The sequence below is a fragment of the Protopterus annectens genome, chromosome 15.part0, assembly GCF_019279795.1.
Source record: "Protopterus annectens isolate FY-2018-M chromosome 15.part0, PAN1.0, whole genome shotgun sequence".
Classification (NCBI taxonomy): domain Eukaryota; kingdom Metazoa; phylum Chordata; order Ceratodontiformes; family Protopteridae; genus Protopterus; species Protopterus annectens.
The window spans coordinates 264,772,367-264,796,220 of NC_056749.1; the positions used below are offsets into that span (position 1 = coordinate 264,772,367).

At 39.0% G+C, this 23,854-nt stretch overlaps 1 protein-coding gene across 1 annotated transcript in view; it reads right to left on the bottom strand.

Annotated features, from left to right (window-relative positions):
* TAF1 (TATA-box binding protein associated factor 1) overlaps window positions 1-23,854 on the bottom strand; it is a 2,792,652-nt gene that overhangs the window by 708,226 nt on the left and 2,060,572 nt on the right. Inside the window, exon 30 of the mRNA XM_044057257.1 lies at window positions 11,753-11,930. Coding sequence (XP_043913192.1) covers window positions 11,753-11,930 — 178 coding nt within the window. The remainder of the gene's footprint in view (window positions 1-11,752; window positions 11,931-23,854) is intronic.

The following is a 23,854-nucleotide window of genomic DNA, read 5'->3' on the forward strand; positions in this document are numbered from 1 at the left end:
ATGTGCTTTAAATTCACTTAATAATCTTTGCTCTGAACTCAATAGTAAGCTCATGCAAACACGCATTTCGGGTTCCTGTCAATACAATCTGTCAAACTCATTTTCCTGGACAACTCTAGGCAAAACCACTGCACTAAGGCAAAATGGCTACCTGTAAGTGCTATAGTAAATCTCCTTTTAAACTGTCTGACTTACAAACTACTTAACTGCTCTTGCTGCCCAACTTTTGTGTCAAAACCTAAACACAAAAGTTCTACATCTGCTACAAAAAAAAAAAAAACAATTTTAATGAAATGATATTAGTCAGGACCTTCTTTAAAAAATAGGAAAAAAATTTTCTCTAAATTAACACCAGCTTCGAGGAACTCACTACCACCACAAATTTGTAAAATAATTGCCTAAATTTAAAAAGAAATTAATCGGACAAAGAATGGCAGAAATTAGTGCTCGTGTTCTGACCCTGGATTAATGGACAATATGTTTATGTGCCTTCGTTGAAGGTTGAACGTCGAGCTGGCACCTCAGCGTTCATGAAAATCTACTGCCAATCATTAGCGGACCGGAGTTCTGCTGTGGTGACTCCTAACCAGAAAAAGCCGAAAGACAACAACAACATGTTATGTGCTTGCTACCACTTTCTCTCCAGTTCCTGAATGCAAATTCAGTTGGGTTGTACTTGGATAGAACTAGTGAACAGCAATAACTGTATGTAAATTCGCTAATGAACTGATATCTTTGTATTTTTGTCTATGTACATTTCTACTGCATACGAATTGCATTTAACATAAAACTGCTGCACTATACATGACTATTACTCTATTTCTGCATTTTAGAACAACCATTAGTCTACTTCAATAATTTGAACATCTTATTGCTGTAATTGGCTCCTTGCCATACCTCCCAACCATACCAAATTACTCAGTTTTTACCGAGTTTTGGGGTCCAAATGAAGGGGTGTCACGATTCCCGAGTGGCGCCCCTTCATTTCCAATTTTTTCCCTTTTGTTTTTCAATTTTCACACTGTCAGCACTGATGTCATCACATGCACAATGACGTCAGTGCCGTCAGGGCTACCAGCCAGTCGGAATTGAGCTGAAGGAGCTCACATCCTGCAGATATCATTTCTGGCTGGCCGCAAATGCAAGCGAGAACAGGAACAACTGTAATATGCCATGCGAGAGAGCTAACAGTTATGTGGAGCTTTATGGATTATATGCGCTGCGAGAGGAGCTTGAAGTGTGTGTGTGTGTGTTTGTGTGTGTAAATGCCCCCCATTCAATATACCTGGTGGCTAGAGGTACTCAGGCTCAAACCCTGTACCTTCAGTACAGGGTAAAAAGAGCCTAAAGTCCCTAGCCACCAACACTTGTGAGCTTCGCCTAGGTTTTTTTCTGCTAAGAGTTGAGAGCTATAGTAAGAACTGAATTTGTATTCCCCCAGGTATTTTCTGCTAAGAGTTGAGAGCTATAGTGAGAACTGAATTTGTATTCCCCAGGTTTTTTTCTGCTAAGAGTTGAGAGCTATAGTGAGAAATTAATTTGTATTCCCCAGGTTTTTTGTGCTAAGAGGTTGAGAGCTGTGGTGAGAACTGAGAAATGAATTCACTAAATGACAGCCAATAAATTTCAGTCTTCCTATTTTTAAGGAAGCTGCTGATTTAGCATAGTGGTAATTTGCTCTGACTGTAGTGCATAGGGTCCTGGGTTCAAGCCTTACTAGTGAAATGCATGGTGGTAACACAACATTTTATTCTAGCAACTTTACAAAATTATACAAGCAATGTTTACAATGTGTCCCTGGTTTTTGACCCTTTGCCCCCCCCCCATAAAAAATGAAAATGAAAATGTGTGAGAAGCTGTGCAAGATGCCTATGGCTTACACTGCTGTCATTCTATTTATAGTGTGGGTGTGGAAGTAGACTTTTATGATGGAAATGTTCTGAATTGGGCAGTTTTGGCATTATTGGTTCATGCATTTTGTTTCATTGCCTACAGTACAGTCTACTGGAAAAAATGTTTAAACAATAAATTTAAAATGCACTCTGTCTAACAAGTGTGCTGTATTATACAAGGAATATAACTTAATAAAGTCAGGAAGATGCATCAAAGAAAATAACACATGTATGTTTCTTGTTTTGTGTGCAAGGGGCCAATGATTTGAAAACAGCCCAAAGGTAATCTTTATCCACCACTGGCCAGATGCATTTTCTTTGGATGTGGTGTGGGTTTCAATGCTGTTTCAATGAATGTAAGTTTCAAGGGCAGACAAGTTTTAATGCCAAGTCTATTTTCATTGTGAGACAGTATTGCCTTTACCAGATGTCTGTTAGTGTTTGTGCATTGTTGTGCTGTAAAAAAAAATCCAAATAATCATTGTAGAAGTAAAGCAGTATGCACACATTACTGTTATGGTAAATGGGGCGAAATAGCCAGGTAATGGGACATCGGACTGGCTGCAGGGGGACTCTGGTGCCATATTTCGGTTGCCTGTTCTTCAGTTTGTGTTTGAAAGTTGGTATCCCACAAGTCCACTGGAGTTGGTGGGGTTACATAATTTTGTATGCAAATCAGATGTTAATCAGCATACAGATTTGTACCCATTTCTCATGGACCTTGTCCAGATTTTTGATGTTTCTAGCTTGAGAGGTATGCTCCATGCTAAATAGTCAGTAGTACTAGTAACACAGAGTGCTGACAGACTTAAAAAAAGCCTGAAACAAATAACAGTTGTGTATACTTACCATAAATGTAGATATTCGAGTGCATTCACTGTTGTAGTCCTGACTAGTGAGATTTCCCACCATGGAAGCCCTTGGATGGCCTGACTACCAGAGAAAAATCTATGTCGTCTAAGAAAAGGCAGATGCCCTGATCAACGTCACTATGCTCAGTTATAAGGGGAGTCAGCAGATATCATGATCTCAGTTTTTTCTTGCCCCCTGAAGATAGGTGCCCATGCAGATGGGCCTTAAAGTCAAGGGCCTTTGACACTGAACCTAAGAAAGGAAAGGGACAAGAAGAGGGACCTCCTGACTTTACAAGAAGCTTGTTCAAACCTACCCTGTTGGCTAAGGGGGGAAGGAGGGAGGGAAAGAATACTGCAACAGTGAATACACTCGAACATCTACATTTATGGTAAGTATACACAACTGTACTATGTTCTTTGCATTTCACTGTTGTAGCCCTGACTAGTGGAATGATTTACAAAACTCAGTAGAAGGGTGGATAGTAGATTAAGGAGAGGAGGGGATGCCCTCCTTGACGGCAGTGACAAATCCTGCTCTGGACTTGCAGAAGGTTGATAAATGTTAATGTTTCATAAAGATAGGCACTGAAGACCAGATAGCAGCTTCCAGGATGTCTTTGGTGGGTACCCCCTTTTAGTAATGCAGTAGAGGCAGAAGTTGCCCTAGATGAGTATCCTGACAGCATCAGGTGACTTCTTACCATGATGGCTGTAACAAAAGGAGATACAGTGAGAGATCCATTTAGAGATGGTTTGTTTGGAAACCGGTTTCCCTTCAGAACTGGTGGCAAAGGCACAAATAGCTGGTCTTATTTTCTCAAGGTCTTTGTTCTGTCAACATAGTAATGGAGCTGCCTATGCACATCTGAGGAATGAATAACTCTTTCCCCTTGGTTTTGTCATTTGGGGAAGAAGGTAGGCAGATATATGGCTTGAGTTAAGGCAGTGTCTTTCACCACCTGAGGCATAAAGGAGGGGTTAGTCCTGAGAGAGACTATCTGGGTGGAAGATGAGGAAAGGTTCCACTGCCATGAGCGCCTCCAGTTAAAACCCTTCTAGCAGAAGTCATGGCTAACAAGAAGGCAGTCTTCCATGTCAAGAATTTTAAGCCAGTGGAGGCAGTTGGTTTGAATGATGGAAGAGTAAGTTTCTCCAGAACAAAATTAAGGTCCCAGGATTGGGCCATAGGCCTTCTGGTTGGCCTGATGTGGATCACCCCTCTAAAAATGTTTTATAAGGGGGGGGGTGAGAGAAAATAGGAGACTAAGCAGGAATGTGGGCTGAAATGGCCAATGCATGAATTGTTATGGAGAAGTAAGGCAGGCCTTTGTCAAAGAGACTGGCCAGATAGGCCAGGATGACTAGGATCATGTCTTGGCTAGATGAGTTTTCTGAGCATGTTGCCCACACCAAAAGGATAATCTTTTCCACTTAGCCAAGTAGAATTTCCTAGTGCTAGGCCTTCTGGCCTCTTTTAGAATATCCTGAATTGGTTTGTCTAGGATATGATCTCTCCAAGATGTAAAGGTATTCTTCATGCTGATAATTTGACAGCTCACAGATTGGGGTGCACAATTTTTTCCTTGTCCTGTGTGAGAAGATCCAATCTTTGTGGCAGCTGCCATGGTTTCATGCTGGTTAAGCTGAGTAGCAGAGGGTACCAGTGCTACCTGGGCCAGTCTGCGGCTATTAGTGTTGCTCTTACCCCCTCTTTCCTTTTCATAGGAGCACCTTGGGGAGTATAGGAATTGGAGGGAAGAACTACATGAAGAAGCCTATCCATGCAAAGGAGAAAGCAAATGTCTTCTAGGCTGACTAGATTTTGTCACTGGAGCAAAACTTTTTCAATTTAGTATTTTGCCTGGTGGCAAAAAGGTCCGTTTGAGGAAGCCCCCATTTTTGGCTATACTGAGAAAAGTTTCTCCGATACATTTGCAACTTGTGGGATTCTGACAGACTTCTGCTGAGGTGATATACTAGTTGGTTGTGCAAACCTAATAGGTATTGTGCCAGTAGGTATAACCCCAGGGACTGTGCTGTTTCCCAAACATCCACTGCTAGGCAGCATAGAGTGAAGGAGTAAGCTCCTCCTGCTTATGTACCACATGACTGTGAGAGTGCCTGTTTTCACTACTAGCACCCCTGGTTTCCATTTCTCTCTGAAGACTACTATTACATTTTGGACTGCCTAATGTTCTTTTAAATTTATATTCTTGTGAATGAGCTTGGGGTCCCACTTCCCTTGGGGCTGGACGTGGTTGAAATGTTCTCCCCAAGCTACCTCTGAGGTGTTTGTAGTCGGTGTTTGCTCCTGGGGGTGAATCTGAAGGGGGATCCATGCTGAGGGAGCAAGCTCAGGCCCAGCATGAAAATTCCTCCTTGAGATACGGAATCAGTTTGATCTTGGCTGTCAGTGGTTGTGCATGATGGCACCACACATTTTAAGGGTACCACTGGTGGTTCCTCATGTGTAGTCTGGCTGGGGGGATCATGAGGATGCAAGAGGCCATGCAACCCAAAGCCCTGAGGTACTCTGGCTGTGACGAAATCTCTGACCATTTTCTGGAAGTATACAGTCAGGAAAGAGACCTTGTTCAGATGCAATAAAGACTTCTGGAGAGTAGACTCCAGTAGGGCCCCTAGGAACATAATCCTGGTTCAGGGGTCTGTATAGGATTTCTGATTTATGGTAACCTTCAGGGAGGTTAAGAGGTTCTGGGTGAACATCAAGTCTGAGTCAAGCTTTCTCAGGCTTGTAGCATGGGTAAGGCAATCATCCAGACAAGGGTCAATTTGCAGCCAGGCAATTGGAGAGGCTAAGCACTTTATGAAAACCCTGGGAGTAGTAGACCATCCAAAGGGCAGAGCAGAAAATTGGTAGTGCCTGGTACTTGCTCTGTTGCATAAGAAGCTTCTGTGCAATTCCTCAGTGGAAATATATAGGTATGCATCCTTTAGATCTAGGATAAGAATGATGCCCTTTGGAGAGATCATGGGTAAAAGTTTCTGAAGGGCCAACATCTTGAATTTTGGAACCTGTAGGAATTGGTTGATGGCAGACAGGTCCAGTACAGGCCACCATGTGCCTTCCTTCCTGGGACCTACTAAGAGTCTGAGATAGAAACCCCTTCCTTTTTGGTGTTCTGGGACTGTTTCCACTGAGCCCCGGTCACACAGCATCTTTACTTGGGGCACAGGCTCTGTCCTTTGGTTTGGGGGGAATGTCTGGGAAAGCCTGCGGGTTTCAAAGGCTGCATGAATTTGAGTTTGTAGACCCTTGATATAACATTTAGTACTCACTGGTCTGAAGTAAGGAGGGACCAATTCTCTTGGAATAATGCTAGCCTTCCTCCAAGTCTAGGAGAGGGAGGGGAGGAAAGTGAGGGAGCAGTACCATGGATGAGTCATGGTTGTTCCCTACCAGGGGCCTGTGATCTAGATCTCCCTGACCTAGAATTTTCTGAATGTCATTGCCTGGGTGTTTGCTGCTGTCTCTAGCTCCTTTCCCCACATCACTTTCTTTGCCTAACCTTAGCTTGGGTAGGAAAAAGACCAATGCTAAGAAGGGTCATTATGAGTGAAACATGGGGGTTGCACCCAGAGAAAGTCTTTAGCAGTCTGCATAGACTTGGCTTTTTCTTCCACTTTTTTGAGCAAAGCCTCTGCTTTGTGGACAAAAAGGAGGTCCTTGTCCAAGGGGCATTCAAGAGATTAGATTTGACATGCTCTGGGAAGGACAACTCCCTCGACCAAAAGTGTCTTCTAATGACAGAGCCTGCAGCTGCATCCCTGCTAGAGGCTTCCATAGCATCATATCCACAGTGAAGGGAATGTTTTGCTACCTGGGAGCTGGAATTATAAAGGTCTAGTAACTCCTTAGAGAGACCCTTGCTCTCTAAAGTCATAAGCTTCTGATTCATCTGATTCAGTAAAGTCTCCTGGTATTTAATAAAGTGGAACTGACAGCTCAATGCCCTCATAGATAAGGTGGCAGAAGTGAAAACTTTTTTTGCCAAATCTATCCGGGATTCTACTTCTTTATCTGTGGGCAAGGGGGGTTTGGAGGAGTCTGACTTCAAGAACAGTCCAGAAATACATCATCCACAACCTCCAAAAGAGGTGGAATGGCAAGGGGGTTTATGTTCTGGGAGGCTGAGAAATTCCCTTATCCTTTCTTGGACTGGGGGTAATCCTGGGCTTCCCACTGAAAATGTTCCCTCAAGGTGTGCAGGGATTACCCAAAAGATAAATCCTCATGAGGGAAAGCAGAAGGCACGCTCTGGCTGAGTGTTCAATGGATACCATGGAAGGACCATCTTCAAAAACAGAATCCTCCTGGTCAGAATCCTCAACTGATTCAAAAGGGTCAGAAAGGACTTCTGAAAGGGGATCTCTTTTTCTTTTTCATGAGGAGGATTCAGCTGGGGGTTGCCTGCTTCTAAAAGGAGAAATAAGGTCCTCAGCCAATCTTACAAGTTCCTGCTGATAAGCCTGTGGGTGGGAGCCAAGCAGCCTAGGCTGGGGCTAAGGGGAAGCCACTTTCTTAGGAGCAGCTCTTGACTTAGGCCTGGTGATGTCCGAAGCATGAACTGGTTGCTGCCATGGCCTGGAGCAGCACAAATGCATTGTCAGCTGTACTGTGTTCACCAGAAGCCGACACTTGCAAAGCAGTCCTGGAACCAATCAACAAACTGAGTTGTAAGGCTTAAGCAGATGTCTAGGGACCCAACGGCATATCAGAATCTGAACAGGTCTCGACAGAGACCTGCACCACCATCTCGGTTGCGGAAGGGGGCTGCTAAAGTGTCTCACCTTCTTTGATGATAATAAGCCTGGGAGGACTGGTCGATGGCAAACTGGCATCATCCAAGGACCTAAGCTTGGGGTGTTTTTCCTTCTCCCTTTCACACTTAGGAAATTCGGCTTTGGATTGACTTGCAGAAGCCATAACATGCAGATGACCAGATGATTTGCTGATGTGCCTTGCTAAAATCTCAGTCCTAAGTCTAGTGGTTCTAGCACAGAAACAACAGTTGGGAACATTGTGACAGTTGAGAACATCATGATCTGCATCCAAGCAACTAACAAAGAAAGCATGGAATCTGTTTACCACAATGGAGATAATTGTTTTTCTCTGACATTAGTTAAAAAGTGTAGAAAGGATTTGCCAACAGGGTACTTAGCTTTCTGAAGTCTCTCTGGTGTGAGCCAACCAATGCACTGACTAGAACTCTGCTTCAGGCTCTGATGGCAAGAAAGAACTGAGATCATAGTACTGGCTGATTCCCTTTATACCTGAATGTACTGACGTCGGTCAGGGTGTCCAGCTTTCTTTGGTAGTCGGGGTGGCCAAGGGCTTCCACAGTGGGAAATCCCACTAGTCAGGACTGCAACAGTGAGACATGAAGAACATCAACAGTTACATTAAAAAAAAGTCTGTGAGAGGTTACTAACAAGACAAATGACTTGAATCCCTTAATTTAACCTTAAGAATTAAATTAAATATTATTTAAACTTTACTGTTAACGTTTAATCTGACAGACAAGTGGTAAAACATCAAAGTATCAAAGTAGTTTTTTAAACAGTGTCATAGTAATTAAAATCCTGACATATTCAAGAAAGAAAATATTAAATTTGTCTTACAAAGAAAATGTACCTTAAACACACAGCAGTTAACATATTCATCAAAGAACCTGAGATAGCAGGAGAGCCATTGACAGCATTACCTACCTAACAATTAGCGATGAAGAAACAACAAACAGCAAATGCTGGGGAAAGGTTAAGCTGGTGTTCTGACAAGTATGGCCCAGCTTCTCCTACATACTAAATATGATATGGACTATTACTACAGAAAATGTGGAGTCAATGCTGCCCTTTTGGGCTAGGGTAAAAGCCACTAATCATGTAAACCTTTGTGGATAAAGATGAAGAAACACTACCTGCTTGTTGTCTAAGAACTTTGAAGGAGACTGACATGCCCTGATACCTTATATTCTCATACATTCCTGATTTATTTTTTTTATATTACTACTTTCCTTTTCTCCTCACTATTTTCACATTCCAGCCCATTCCAACCCTAATTTCCCAAGTCCCTCCTACTTACCTCTCTCATTAACACACTTCTGATGATAGGTTTCCCTCCTCTCTTTGACCTTTTTGCGCTGCTTTTATCTTACTATACTATATGCATTCCTTCCTCTCCTCCTCCCTCATACCTGCCTTATGCTTCTGTTAAGTTATCTGAGTTACCTTTCACAATTCAACGCTGCATAGTCTGTTATCTTCTACTCTAACTTATATCTTGGGTCTCCCTTTCACGTCCTGAACATCTATCTCCTACCACACACACAGACATATTCTTTTTGTTCTGCTGTATTCTAACTCCAATCTAAATTCGTGACTTTTTGCCGCTTTTTTAATGAACCTGTGTACAACCTGCTCAATCTGTTTCCCTACTGTAGCTTTTAGACACTGTTCCAACTGTATATTTAAACACAGCGACATACCCAGCTTTCTCTTGAAGATCCTCAACAATTAAGGTCAAGTCCTCCTAAAATTCTCAGTATCAAAAACACAAAATAACAAACATCCATGCTATGCTAACCATAACACCATAAACCAGACATCTCATCTAGAAACATGGTTAAAAAAACCCATATAAAAAACTAACCAATAAACCCCATCAAACTACTATTCACAGAAGAGACAGGTAAAAAAGGTGGAAGAGTAGCTCTCCTCTACTCAACCTCCCTGTCAGTTACCTCCTCTCTTGGCAACACAACAACATTAGCAATGAAACTAACTATAATCTTAGGTGACATGAATATTAACTGGATCTCCACCACAACACCTAACACATCAACCTACATACTCTCTCACAACCAATCAACTCTATTACACACCCATCAAAAAAAATCTCCACTGGCAGTATCCTAGACTGGATGATTAGTATCTCATCCCTCTATTTCAGACAGTGGTGTGGAACTTCTTCCATCACCTTGGTGACCATATACCCATCTTCAATAAACTGGAAAAAAATTGATGCCTTTAGATGATGCTGCTGCCTTACCAACACCACATTCCTAAAAACTACTAGATGTCCATGCTCCTCTAAGAACTAAAAGAATAAAAACTAAACTGCCTCCATGGCTCACCAAATTAAGATATAGCTACTATGAAAAGGATGAAAAAACCAAATACTAGAAAAAAAATACCCAAAAAATATAAAAATATAAAACAAAATAGAAAAAAAAATAAAACTTATATCTCCTAAAAATTAATAAATTTCTTCTCAACACAAAAACAAAAAACAAAACAAATCCAATTCTGGAAAAAAAGGCATCTCCCACTCTACTCTATCCCAGTAAAACAGTCACCCCAAACCCCTGACCCTATGCCACTGATATAGACTTAGCTATTCAAATTCAATTCTTTTTCATGTAATCTATTTCCAAATTAACCTCTTCTTCTCCTACAACACACACTCCAACTCACCTCCATCTATTGCTATCCCTCTCCCATCTCTAAACTCTGAAAGGTGCATCCAACTTCAACTCCCTACCATATCTCATAGATAACAACCTACTTTCTCCTACACAACATGTAAAATGGCTAGAACTACCCCATCAGCTCTACCTGATAGAATATTAAGGTCCAACAACCAAAATCTATTAAATTTATTTTTTGTACCTCCTTCCAAGTCAACCTCCACCTATCTAGAGCCTCTTCCTAACCCTTCTCTCCCCAGTTAGTATCCTGCCTTCCTGTCCTTTTAAAATAAACAGATAAATAATTAGCTCCACTAATTAACCTGACCATCCTGTTACACTGTACACCATTCTCCAGTAAAGCAAATCTGACATGGAATTTTCTGGTACTTCTATACACTGTACTAGTTCTGTATCTGGGCTGCCTTGACTTGATGGAATAATTCAGCTGCTATTTACTGAACATTATATATACCTTTTTAGATCTCTTACCTGTATTGCTCAGTTCTTCTATATGCCTACCAAAATCCCCATTTAACTACACTTGCTATCTCAAATTCTTCTTTCTCTCCTTATACACTTACTCCAAGGCTTAACCTTTTTAATGAACTTTTCACAGTTCATTTTATGTTAATTAATCTTATGCTTTTACAATGCTTTTGACCAAGCTTTCTTGAAAGAAGAAGCCTGCTGCCTTGTAGCGTTACATCTTTATTAGCTCTCCTTCCTATTTGCAAAACAGCACAACAGTATGTACTTTTTATTTTAACAAACTTATCAAGTAGTGCTTACTGATTCTCTAACCAGCACGGTTACCTTATGACATATAAAGGCTGTGGCTGGAAAAGGTCCATCTGGATTATGTCACATGCTGGTTAATAATCAAATAAATATGTAAAAATACCTCTGGCTTCACATGCATTATAGCCTCATAGGCTGATCATGATAATAAACAATTTTGTTTTAAAATATTTACTGAATTATCAGTAACAATAAAATAATGACAAATGAAGTACAAACAACAGTGGAATCTGATAAAACAGTGGCAACAGTACATAATATATTAAGAGTCTTGTAATTCTGGTTATTGTCAGAATGCAAACTACTAATACTTCAGAGAATTGAAAAGAAGAAAACACTAACTATGGCCAAGGAGCTAGGGCAAACTAGAAAATATTTCTCTCTGTGGAGGAAACCGCGCTAATTTTAAAACTGTAGGAACTTAAAGTACTAGATGAAACTAAATATCAGCAACAATTCTAGAAATGTGTGGATACTCTACATGTACTTGGTCAATGCAGAAATATAAGAAAACTAGAAATCGGTGGCTGCTATAGCGCTGGATTTCAAAATGGGAAGTAGTGATTAATACGCAGGCTAGTGTGCTGTCTGTGAAGTTACGACAGATGGGACAAGAAGCTTGATCAATATAAACAACTGAAAAGATAAGGGTAATCCAACAGCTAGCAGTCATTGTGACAGTGCAATTACATAATCAATTAATGTAAAATAAACTTACCATTGTATGTACCACTATTTTTAACAATCAGCTCTACATGTTCTCTGAACTCCTCACGTGATGGATACATTCGTTTACGAACATTCTCCCGCAGAGTCTGTAGATCCATAGGATGCTGGATAATTTTATAGTAATCCTTTACTACCTTGGCATTCACAGGTGTATGGAAGGGATACGTCTAAAGAAGGGGGTAGGAAGTATATTAGCTCTTTCAAGACACAGTGCAGATGGAATTTTCTTTAACCAAGCCCTGAAAGTTAGTAATTCAACTTTCCAGACTTTCAGTGAACTATTATTATTTCAACAGTAGGCTCATACACTCCTAAAATCAAAAGCATACTTTTTTCTCTTCATACTCATTTACCTATCACTGCTTCCTATAGTTCTCTATCACTAGTGATGTATATGACCAATGACTAAATGTACCTGATGTAATTCAAAAATAAAAAAAAAATGTATTTTTTTTTTCTACTTACTTAGTCTATGGAATGTTTGCAATTTAAAATTTCTTTCATTTGTTCTTTACTAACACTGAAATGTTTATGATTTGTTCTTTACTAACGCTGTAAAGTTTAACAGAGATGTATACCACAGATTTGTACTTTCTGTATTATGTATTTGTATTTTTCTGGAGCTTTTCTCCCCAGGACTCCATTGAAAACGGGCTCTTTCTGGCCCAATGGACTATCCTGGAAAACAAATGTCAAATAAATAAATTTGGTGATAGCAACTTAATTTTTCAATGGCATCATGAAAACAGCACTGATTTTTGTTAAAGTGACAGTCATTCATAAGCAAAACAGACTGCTCTTTATTTAAGCTGGATGTCCCATAATAATTTAGTACACTTAGAATAACTTTTGACACACATTAAGCTTCTGCATTCATAGTCAGAGTGGATTTTAAAATGCATGCAGTTTTTTAATCAGGAAAGGCCCACTAAGAAGTCACAATTCTTGTATTTTTTTAAAAAGAAAATACTTATTCCAACATTTCGACAATGATAAATAAAGCACATGCAATCTAGTTTTATAAGTTTTTAAAAAGTCTGTTTACAAAAAAAAAAAAATCAATGAAAAATAAACTTTAGCTGGTACGTGCAACAAACTGTTAATACATTAATACTTTTGTAAGAATAAACAACTGCTTAAGAGTAAATACAAAAATAGTAAAATTCTGAGATCTTGCAGTGTTTCTCAAGGTAAGATATATTTTTTGTTGGCATTAGTACACTTTTTGATCAGCAGTAATTTTTTTCTGTATATTGAGTTTAAAGTACACTTTGGAACCATCTGACGTTGACTGGACAAGGTAAATGACTGAAAACATGAGGTCTGAAGATTAAAGATTTCATTAATGGTGATAAAACAGCATGAGTCTTGGTTTTCATAGTGGTCACACAGATAATTGCCATCAATCCATACAGGGATTACATACCACTGCCTTTGCTGTCCTTTAAGATCGTCTTTCTTGAGTTGCAGAAGATAAACAGTAAACTGTTGAAAGTTATGACCAAGAGCAACAGAAGGATAAGGCAATGACACTGCAAATTAATAATGCCCACGTGAAGCTGATGTTGTTTACTTTCAATGTGACAGGAAAACACAAGGATGAAAAAAAAAAGTTTGTGAATCGAGACCTACTTCTATTTAAAGAATAGCCTCTTGAATGGTCTGGAAGCATAGATAACTATTTTAAGTTGACACCTTTACTGATGTTGGGACATAGATGATCATGAAACTTTTTTGCTACAAAATTAGCCTTGCAATGTCAAAGGGCAGGTTTTATTTTGAATACAGCAGCAAGGAAATGTTTGCTAAATATGAAAGCAAGGAATATTTTCTGATAATGAATATTTCAACCAGCTGGCTAAACAGCAAGCAAAAGTTGTTTCAGATCATGCATGCATGTAGACTAAAGATGAAGTTTAACTTGATATATCCAGTTATCACAAATGCCTTTCATTTCGGATCTGAATTGTTTTTGCTGATGCAGTACTGGCAATAGACAAAGTATACAAGTATGTACTTTAAAAAAGGTACACTAAAGAACACAGAAGAAAACAAAACATCCAGGTGTCCAAATTCACAGACGACAGAAGACAAATGGTTGAACTATTTTCAGTATCACTTAAATGATCCTGAAAGGGTTAGTTTAGACTGTTGGTGGTTAAGCCTCAACTGTTTAACTGACGAATGTTATCAATTTTATGACTTACTAGTTCCTTTTGTCTATGTTTTTTGATATTATAATGCAAATGTTTAACAGCAAGATGCTATGAAAACTGAATTAAGAAATGTTAGAATGTTTCTTCCACATGATGGAAAACTTACTTAAGAACAACACAGTGAATTCTCCAATGGCAGAAAGGGTCTTACCATCTTGCTCACTCCGAGTGTGAGTTTCCTTAACTTTTATCCCAGATATTGTGGAGTCATAAAAAGACATCTTGAAACTTTAAGAAAAGTCAAAGTCACATCCAGGTGTGCCGGCAGACAGCTATGCCAGTAATTGCTGCTCTTGAAGTAACATCAGCTGCATCAGAAAGCAGACGCATAGATACACTGAATATCAACTCCACTGCTTTTTGGATGTCTTTCAGTAGGTGAGTTCCTTTGTCAGGTCCCTCCGCAAATGTTTCATGTGAGCCAGGTAGTTCACCGTTCTAAGTGTGAAAGTCGCTGAAGCATACATCTATTTCCCAAACCTGTCCAGTGCCCTAGACTCCCTATCAGACAACTGAACAGATGTACTCTCCTCAGTGAGCTCTTTTTTAGTGGCCACCGCTACAACCATGGCATCTACCAGGGGACTCTTTCTCTAGTGTACACTGTCTTTAGGTGCAACTAAAATTTTGTCCGGGTTTTTAGGGTTTTAGGGATTGGTTCTAACATGTCAGGATCCCTCCAAGCCAGATGAGCTACAAGGTCTATGAGCGACTCAGTAGGTGGTACCACCCAAGAGGTAAAAGATCCAGCTCCAGCAGTTTCGAGGAATACAGACTCTTCAGGGGAAGGACATATCAAGTGGTCCAACCCTCTCACTGATTCATCACTTCCAAAATGTCACCAGAGGTGACGTCTTCTAGATGGGAACTTGGGGACCCATCCCCATCATCCAAGCCTGTGTCTTTAGCGATCAATTCCAGAGAGGAATACAAAAGTCTCCTTTTACAGGTCTGTTTCCTATGACCCTGCCTCACCTGGGGTTTCAGAGGCACGTTTTAATCAGACTGGGAAATTCACGCAGTGAGCAGCCCCCATGCTAAAGGAAGCTGACTGTCCCTTTCGATGAGGGAGTATGGAGTCAGACGTAATATCCAAGAAAAGCTAGGATGCAGCCGGGCATATTTTTCTATTTATTTATTTTATTTGTTAACAGGGTAGTGTCCGACTGGGCCAGAAGCCCTTTTTCAGTGGAGGCCCAGGTAGAAAAGCTCCACAAACAAAAACTTACAATAATAATAACAATTTATAATAAAGCAGTCAGATGAGAGTACAAACAACAGTGTACACAAATAAACAGAGTCCAAAGTGGATGGACAATCCATAATGGACTTATAGAACAAACTAAAATACAGAATGCAATATAAATTCAGAGCCAGCAAGCATGGATATAAACAGAGAAATAATGACAGGGTGCTAAATTACCATTAGAAGTATATAAAGCACCTCTTGTCTTGGACTGGCCAGAACCCTTTCGAAATCCTCAAATGCTGAGGCACTGATCGGGCCTGAAGAAACTCATGCCCTATCATGACAAAAGCCTCCACTGACCCGACTCACGCTGGGTCCAAAGCAAACATTGTAGCTGTGCTATCTAGAATAGAAGTGTTGAGCAAGACAGCTCTGAAAATTTCTTCAATGATTCTGCACTTCAAGTCCCAACACCGATGCTTCAACTATGAGACTCTTCCCAATCCAAAGATATCAGAGTCAAGACAGTAAGGGACACAGCCATAGTCGAAGTCAACAGGACTGTCGGCTCTATCATTGGTGCTACCAGGAGGCTCAGCTACATAAGCTTTGGATCCAAAAGGGCAGATTGGGATAGGAGAAATAAGTGGAGGGGTCCTTGAAATTGCTTTAGCTCTGAGACCCTTCCAATCCAAACGCATCAGAGTCAAGACAGTAAGGGACACAGCCAGAGTCGAGGTCAACATGACTGTTGGCTCTATCATGGGTGCTACCATGAGGCTTGAAGCCATAAGTTTTGGATCCAAAAGGACAAACTGGGATAGGAGAAATTAGTGGAGGGGTCATTTGAGCTATTCTCAGAAGGTCCTGTGTGGATAGAGCCAGCAGAACCCCTAGCAGAACTTGCTAAGGAATCTCTGCATCATTCTTATCAAGGTCTGCTTTGGTAAGGCTCCTCAATGACTGAATGAACTTGGAGGATGATGCCAGTGATAGTGGTCTAAATGAACACTCTCTTGAAAAAAATGGATAATGAGCCTAGGACCCCACCTTCTCTGGTAAAAAATGAGGAGGCGGCTGAGATGATGAGAACCAAGCGAGAGTTGGATCCAACTGACGAGACAAGTTTCTTGATTTCTCTGATCTCTTCTCACACTTGTTCTTCTCCTTCTCTTTGGACTTTTCTTTTTGTTTTGATTTTTCCATGGTCTCAGCTGAAGAAATTGGTAAAGAAACAGAGGAAGATGGCTGTCCTGGCTGAGGAATACATAATAAGTCTTTTTAAGACCAACTTGTCCATACATCCATGTATGGCTCTAGAGCCAAAGGAAGAGCAAGCCTCACAGTCTGCATCTAAACGGGCTACTCCAAGAATAGGTCCTACGGGGTGTGGGATATTATGTCCACAGAACACACACTTTTAAACCCCTGATCCTTGTCTACCACAACAATGACAACAGAATTTGAAAGGGAAAAGCAAACTATTTACCACAGAAAACCATTGTAATGGCAAGAGAGAGAGAATGTTTCTACAATAATGCAAAAAAACTGTGTATAGGGAAAAACAAGATTATATATATATATATATATATATATATATATATATATATATATATATATTAAAAAAAAAAAAATACATATATATATATATATATATATATATATATATATATATATATATATACACATGCACACTAATAATCAAAAGCCAACTTAACTGAAGACAACTTTACTGAGACGATACCACCAAACCATTACTTTAATGAATTAAATTTTTAGCAGGGTAAGTATGAACTTGGGCAACATGGAATGAGGAAACACAGCACAGTATGTCAAACCCACCCAGGTGGGGGGCATAGCCAACTAAATATACCAACTCTGAGAACACATTACAGTGGGGAAAAGGACAAATTTCCCCATGTTGGCCAAGTGCATACTTACCCTGTTAAAAAATTCGGTAGTGGTGCATGGTTTAATGTCGATGGTATGGATGGCTGAGAGGTTAGGTTAGGGGGATAGATATAGTGTTGTTTTTGTGTGCTTGTGAATTTTTGTGTGTCTGAATATGTCTTGTGCAGTGGTAGTGTTATGGGAAATCTTTTACGAAGGTAAGGTGTAGGGTTAGAGTTAGCACTCGGTGCAGGTAGAAGCTGCAGTGGTGCAGCGGTAGCGTTATTACCTCAAACTTCGATTCTCGGCTGGAGTGCCTTCTGTGTGGAGTCTGCATATCTTCCCCGTGGTCGAGTGGCCTTTGAAAGACATGTGTGAATGGGTGTGCCTTCACTGAAGGTTGGCCGTCGGACTGGCAACTCGGCACCATAAAAATCTACTGCCAATCATTAGCGGACCGGAGTTCCGCTGTGGCTACCCCTAACTGGGAAAAGACAAAAAGACAAACAAACTAAGGTGGTGCAGGTAGTTAAAAACCTTCCGATAATACTGTTACTATTCAGATGAATGAGGCTAGTATTATGGGGGATTTTAGTGTTAACATCAGGACAGTAAATATTTTTCCTTTCTCAATATTACTTCTTTCCATATTTTTTGTTGTCGGTATTCTGTATGTTCAAACTTTTTGTTAGTGTTTTTAATTAAATATTATAGTAGTATGATCATACACAATAAAACCATATGTATGTATGTGTGTGTGTGTGTATATATATATATATATATATATATATATATATATATATATATATATATATACAAACACACACACATATATATGTGTGTGTGTATATATACATGCATATATACATATATATATATATATATATATATATATATATATACACATACATCTATATATAGATGGATCTAGGATGTTTGATTGAAAGATCAAACGTCCGAATCCATTTAGGGCGAGCATACTTACGTTAAAGTGCTTTTCACCAAATAAGCACTTTCACGCAAGTATGCCTGTTGCCGAGGCCGTACTATGGTGCGGATAAGGGAAAATTCCCTTTTCCCCACTATAGTCCTTTGTCGGAGGGAGAATATTAAAGTAGGGGGTGTGGGGGGGCAAAGCCCACCCTGCAGAAACGTTAATGTAGTGTTTTTTTTTTAATTTCATTAACACACTTTAACGAAAGCACTTTTTCGATGAAAGCGCTGTCGTTAAAGTGTGTTCGGTGGTTATGGATTCGGACTTTGATCTTTCGATCAAACATCCTAGATCCATACACACATATATATATATATATATATATATATATATATATATATATATATATATATATTATAAGCATCTTCTCTCAGTTTATAAACCCAAAAAGAATATGGGCAAACTACTTTAAAAACATTCTGTCTCACTAAATTGGAACAAACTCCCTCTTCATATTAGATCCAACCTATCCTTTCCCTGTTTTAAAAAGGAGCTTGAATCCCACCTACTAAACTTGAAATTATGCCGTCGCATTGACCACACACAGTCTTAGTCTCTCCCGCTGTATAACCTGTTGCATCTCCTAACTTTCTTTCTTTGTTACTAACTTCTGCTAAAACTAATCTCCTAAACCCTTTGCTCTACTTCTACAGCCCTAATATATCCCCCTCCCATTCTCCACACTATTTATCCCCCCCACTTCCTATCAATGGCTATACATTGCCCTTCTTTTGAACAATGATTATCTTTTTGTTTTTACTCTTATATGCAGTAAATTTTAGTCCACTACTATTAGTGCAACCCTTACCGTTCATAATTTTTTTTTTTTCTCTTTATAATTAATTATACATTTGCAGTGTTGTTTTTAATAGTTTTTGTCCTGTATGTTTATCTTTGCTCATGTTTGCTGGGGCTCTTTCCCCCTGGGTCTCCACTGAAAATGGGTTGCTTAATATCAATGCAATGCAAATAGTTAATAACCTTTTCTTTTTTACAATTATTTTGTATTGTGATTATTTACCAAATATTTACCCAAATAATTTACTATCCAGCTGTCAACATGGTTCCAGACCTTACCACAGCACTACTACTGCCTCCTCTTCTTTACTGACTGTATCAGCAAAAACCGCAACCACAATATGATTTTCTCTGCATTGTTTATTGATCTGTCCAAGGCATTCAGTATGGTAAATCACCAGATACTTTTAAATATCCTGAAATCCCTGTCACTAGATGAACTTGCTATAAAAATGGTTCAAGTCCTACTTAGATAACAGACAACAAGCGTGCTTTGGCACAATATTCTATCTACCCACCTGCCTGTTAATCTTGGTGTCCCTCAATTGTCCATATTAGGACCCTTACTTTTTTCTATATTTATCAATGACCTTCATCTAGCAATATCCCAAGCTACAAGCATCCAATATGCAGACGACTCCACTCTTATATGCTCATCCACAACCAAATCTGAACTTCACTCCCTTACCCAAAAAGTGTTTAACACAGTTGAACAATGGTTTACGCAGCGCTGTTTCCTCCTGAACCCCAAAGAAACTAAACTCCTCCTATTTACTCCTACTCGTAAGTCCTCCCCAATAGATTTCACTGTAACATTCAATAACGGTACTCTCGTATCCCCAGAACTTACAACCAAACTTCTAGGTATCACCATACACAACAACCTCAACTTCGACACCCATATCAATAATACTCTAAAACTGTTAACAGAAAACTACGCTCTCTCTACAGGATCAAACCCTTCCTTTCTCCTTCAGTTAGAATAACTATTGCTCACACTCATCTAATCTCTACTCTCCTCTATGCCTCACCCATATACACAAATCTACCCAAAAACAACCTCAATAAAATGGAACATTTCTACAATAACATAGCCAGATTTGCTACAGGAAACCCATTCAGAACCCACCCCTGTTATAATCTAAAGCAGTTAGGATGGCTTGAACTGCAAAATCAGCTTAAATTCCACCAACTGGCCATTGCCCATAAGACCCTTTACCAACCTACCAATACTCCTGTACTATCTACCCTTTGGGTTGCCACCTTTTCAAATGGCCATAGTGGGACATTTGCAGGACACACATTGGATTTTAGAGGCCAACACATACCCACGGTCAGTACAAAGGATAGAACTTAACTTTTTTCCTAAATAAAACCTTATTCTTGTAGCAGTTTAGTTGCTTATTATGTTTCTTGTAACATTTAGGTATTTTAGATACAGAAATAACTATTTTATGCAACTATTACATAAAATATGGGACATAATTATGTCCTACAATCTCAGGACATTTGCCCTTTTTAATATTTTTTGTCAGGACACAACTGCCCAAAGAAGGACTGTCCCTCTCAAAGTGGGACAGGTGGTAACCCTATCTACCCTCATCATCCCCTATACCAATCTGAAGATCTTACGATCATCACATAAACTTCTTGTAGATATTTCTAAATTAAACAACAGAGCTGGGGACTCTCTCTTCTCTAATACTGTTGGAAAATCCTGAAACCTTCTTCCCAGTGAACTTTCCTGACTTCCCTCTATATCACTTTTCAAAGGTAAACTAAAACTCTTCCTCAGAGCACACTGGTTGTGCCCCTGCACTAAGCCTGACTAAGCAACTAGCTCTTCTAATCTTGGTTCTGCCTACCCTCTTCTTCTCATTAATCAAGTCCTATTTTCCTTAAATACAACATACACTTGTACTACTATATACTCTTACTTGCATCTTCTGGAAACTTATGATTGTGACTTTTTTTTTACTAACATAATTATATTATAACCTGCTTTCTTTTTTATATTATGTATTAACCTGCATTTTTTGTATTGCACCTATGTACTATGCATTCCTTGTACTATGTTTGGAATGTCTACCCTCTTTGATAATCTCTGTACTATACCTACAACGTACATTGTACATATGAAGAGTTGTTTATGAGATTTTGTTTATATGAGATGTACTGTTTTTGCTCTCACAGAGCTCATCTCCCCGGGCCTCTACTGAAAATGGACATGTATCCAGTTAGACTATCCCAGTCAACAAATGTAAAATAAAATAAATAAATAAAATTTAAGATTTGTATATTGTCACTTTATTTTTACTTACGTTTGCTGGGGCTTTTCCCCTCAGGTCTCCAATGAAAATGGGTTTGTTTGCAAACTCAGTTGGACTAACCCAGTTAACAAATGTGAAATAAATAAATAATATATATATATATATATATATATATATATATATATATATATATATATATATATATATACACACACACACATATATATATGTGTGTGTGTGTGTGTGTGTGTGTGTGTGTGTGTGTGTGTGTGTGTGCACGCATGCATAGATATTTTTTATATATCGTTTTAACAAGGGGAGGATAACAGTAAAAAGTAAAAGGTAACTACCCAAAGATGGGGGATAATAGCAGAGTACTTATTTAATAGTTGAAATGTAACAGCCTTAGAAAATATGACCTTCCAGATTAGGAGGCAAATGACACTGGAGATATTTGGCAGAAAAAATGGATTATGGGTAAGGGAGGAATAAGACACCTGGATCCAAATCTTCTAAAGGCACCAAGGTCATAGCTAATCAGATCAGATAACCAAAGGTTGAATCAGACAAAAAAGACCACATCAGATCTATGTATAGTTTCAAAAAGTGAAGTCTACTCCTTCAGTTAGGGGCAGTTGCCCTAAATCAATGTCTGCACCTACAAGTACTGCCTATTCTACCATTAAGTCTACCCATGCTAAAGCACTTGTTACAGTCTGTGTTCTGTCATAGACTAATTGCTATCTGTTCTTTCTTTATCTCTGCTCCAATCCCAGATATGAAAGCTTGCATGATTTCATTAACAAGTACACTTGCTACCTTCATATAAACTAAACTGTGTACTCCACTATTAAATCATTAGAACCGAGTGACACCTGTAGGCATCAACTATTGCTTGCCAATATTTGCATGAATAATATTATATCCATGCTACATACAAAGGATTAAAATATTTCATCTTAAAGCTGATTTGATATTTGATTTCTCTCCACTGCAGGTAAAGATAATTAATCCCTGTTACTAGCACAGTCAGAACTGCTTATCCTCATATGACAGCTCTCAGTTGAATGAACAAAATGCTATTAACAGTATGTATGTAACTTAAGTAGTTGTTGAGATACTGCACTTTTTTTTACAAAATATTATAAATTGAATATGTACTATCATGTTTACTGTGACTTATAAAATCCACTTTACTACCTAGAACCTAAAGAATACTACCACTATAAAAATAGTTTGTGCTGAATAAGTTGTCATTTAAACTTCTTTAGTAACAGCTACAGCTCCAGACCTATGAACATTTGTTTGGAATGTAGAGGCATAATTTGATTCTATCAAAAAGCTTTGACTCTGCCTATTGGAAGTTAACAGTGCAAACTTCCAGAGCTCCACTGGGGAGAATGAGTTAAATGCATTAAAACAGGCAGAGTGCTGAGCAGGGTACCACTCATTCACTTCCCACAGATTCAGATTTAATTTTTCATTGAAGTATCTGCCATGGTACCTTTAAATGTTACATTTCTCTCTCAGCATAATGCTCAGAGCTGTCAAGACTAACTGCTTGTACCTGCAGACAGCTGGTCTCCAAGCAAAAGCAGTCAGCAATGAGAAAAAATAGCTAATAACGTTGCAGCTGCATAAAAGAATCTTCATAAATTTCACTCAGAACACAATGTACAGACTTCTCTTAGCCAAGTGGCAGCACCTTTAGACTTCTTGTTTCTCACTGAAAGCACTGGAGAAAATGGAGAAAAAGAAAAAAAAAAAGTTTAATCTCGATGGTACGGTTAATGCATGTATCTGACTTTAAATTATATCATAATGCACAATGGAAAGACAGTAAGCTGAACTTGCTGTAAATCAAATGAAGATGAAAAGACAGGCTGAACTATAAAGAATTCTCAAGTAAATACTTCTACCACTTAGTTAATATCCTTCAACATACGATCTAAGTTAAGCAACGTTATAGTTAAGGATGTTAGCTGATTCTGTTACATGGACTCAGACTTTTACAGAAACTTCTCCAAACTTGTTTACCAAAAATTATTTAACATTACAGACAACAGTTACCATATACAATTTGAGTTTATGACAAATTTTAATACTGCCCTAACAACCATCTTATTACAGCAGACATTATGGTACCAGAATTAACCAGGAAGTTTATGAATATCTGCTGTTGGCACCAATTATGTGGAAGACCAAGCAGCAAACCGATATGACTATGTAAAATTACCAAGCGCCTGATAAAGCCAGACTGTATTTTTTCCTTTCTTTGTATACTCTGCGAGGGCTAAAACTGTCTGGCACAAACACACTTCAATAGCTAAAATGTTGGACTCTGAAGCAGTTAAGTTCGTAAATAAGGCACTTGGGTCCTATATTAAAAGTAGGGAAATTTCCAAACCAGCAACTGAGATGGCAATGTTTTTATTTAATATTCTGGCAGGCTCTGATTTTGTCTCTGATGGCAACAGTTCAAAAGCGAACATATTACTAATCTGTACTATATTCAACAGCTGAGTTTTGTTAAAGTTTAGTGACTAGGAATAGTGGAAGAAGGGAGTAATTTATTTCTTTGAGAGTTTATACGTTCTTCTCCACAACGCAGCTACTGCAGTTGCATAAAACTATCCTGGAATTGACCCTGTTAGAGACAACTTGCCTCCTGAAGCACAGCACATAAAAGACTGTTTTATAAATGTTTGCAGTAGACAGTTTGCTGCTTAGTTAA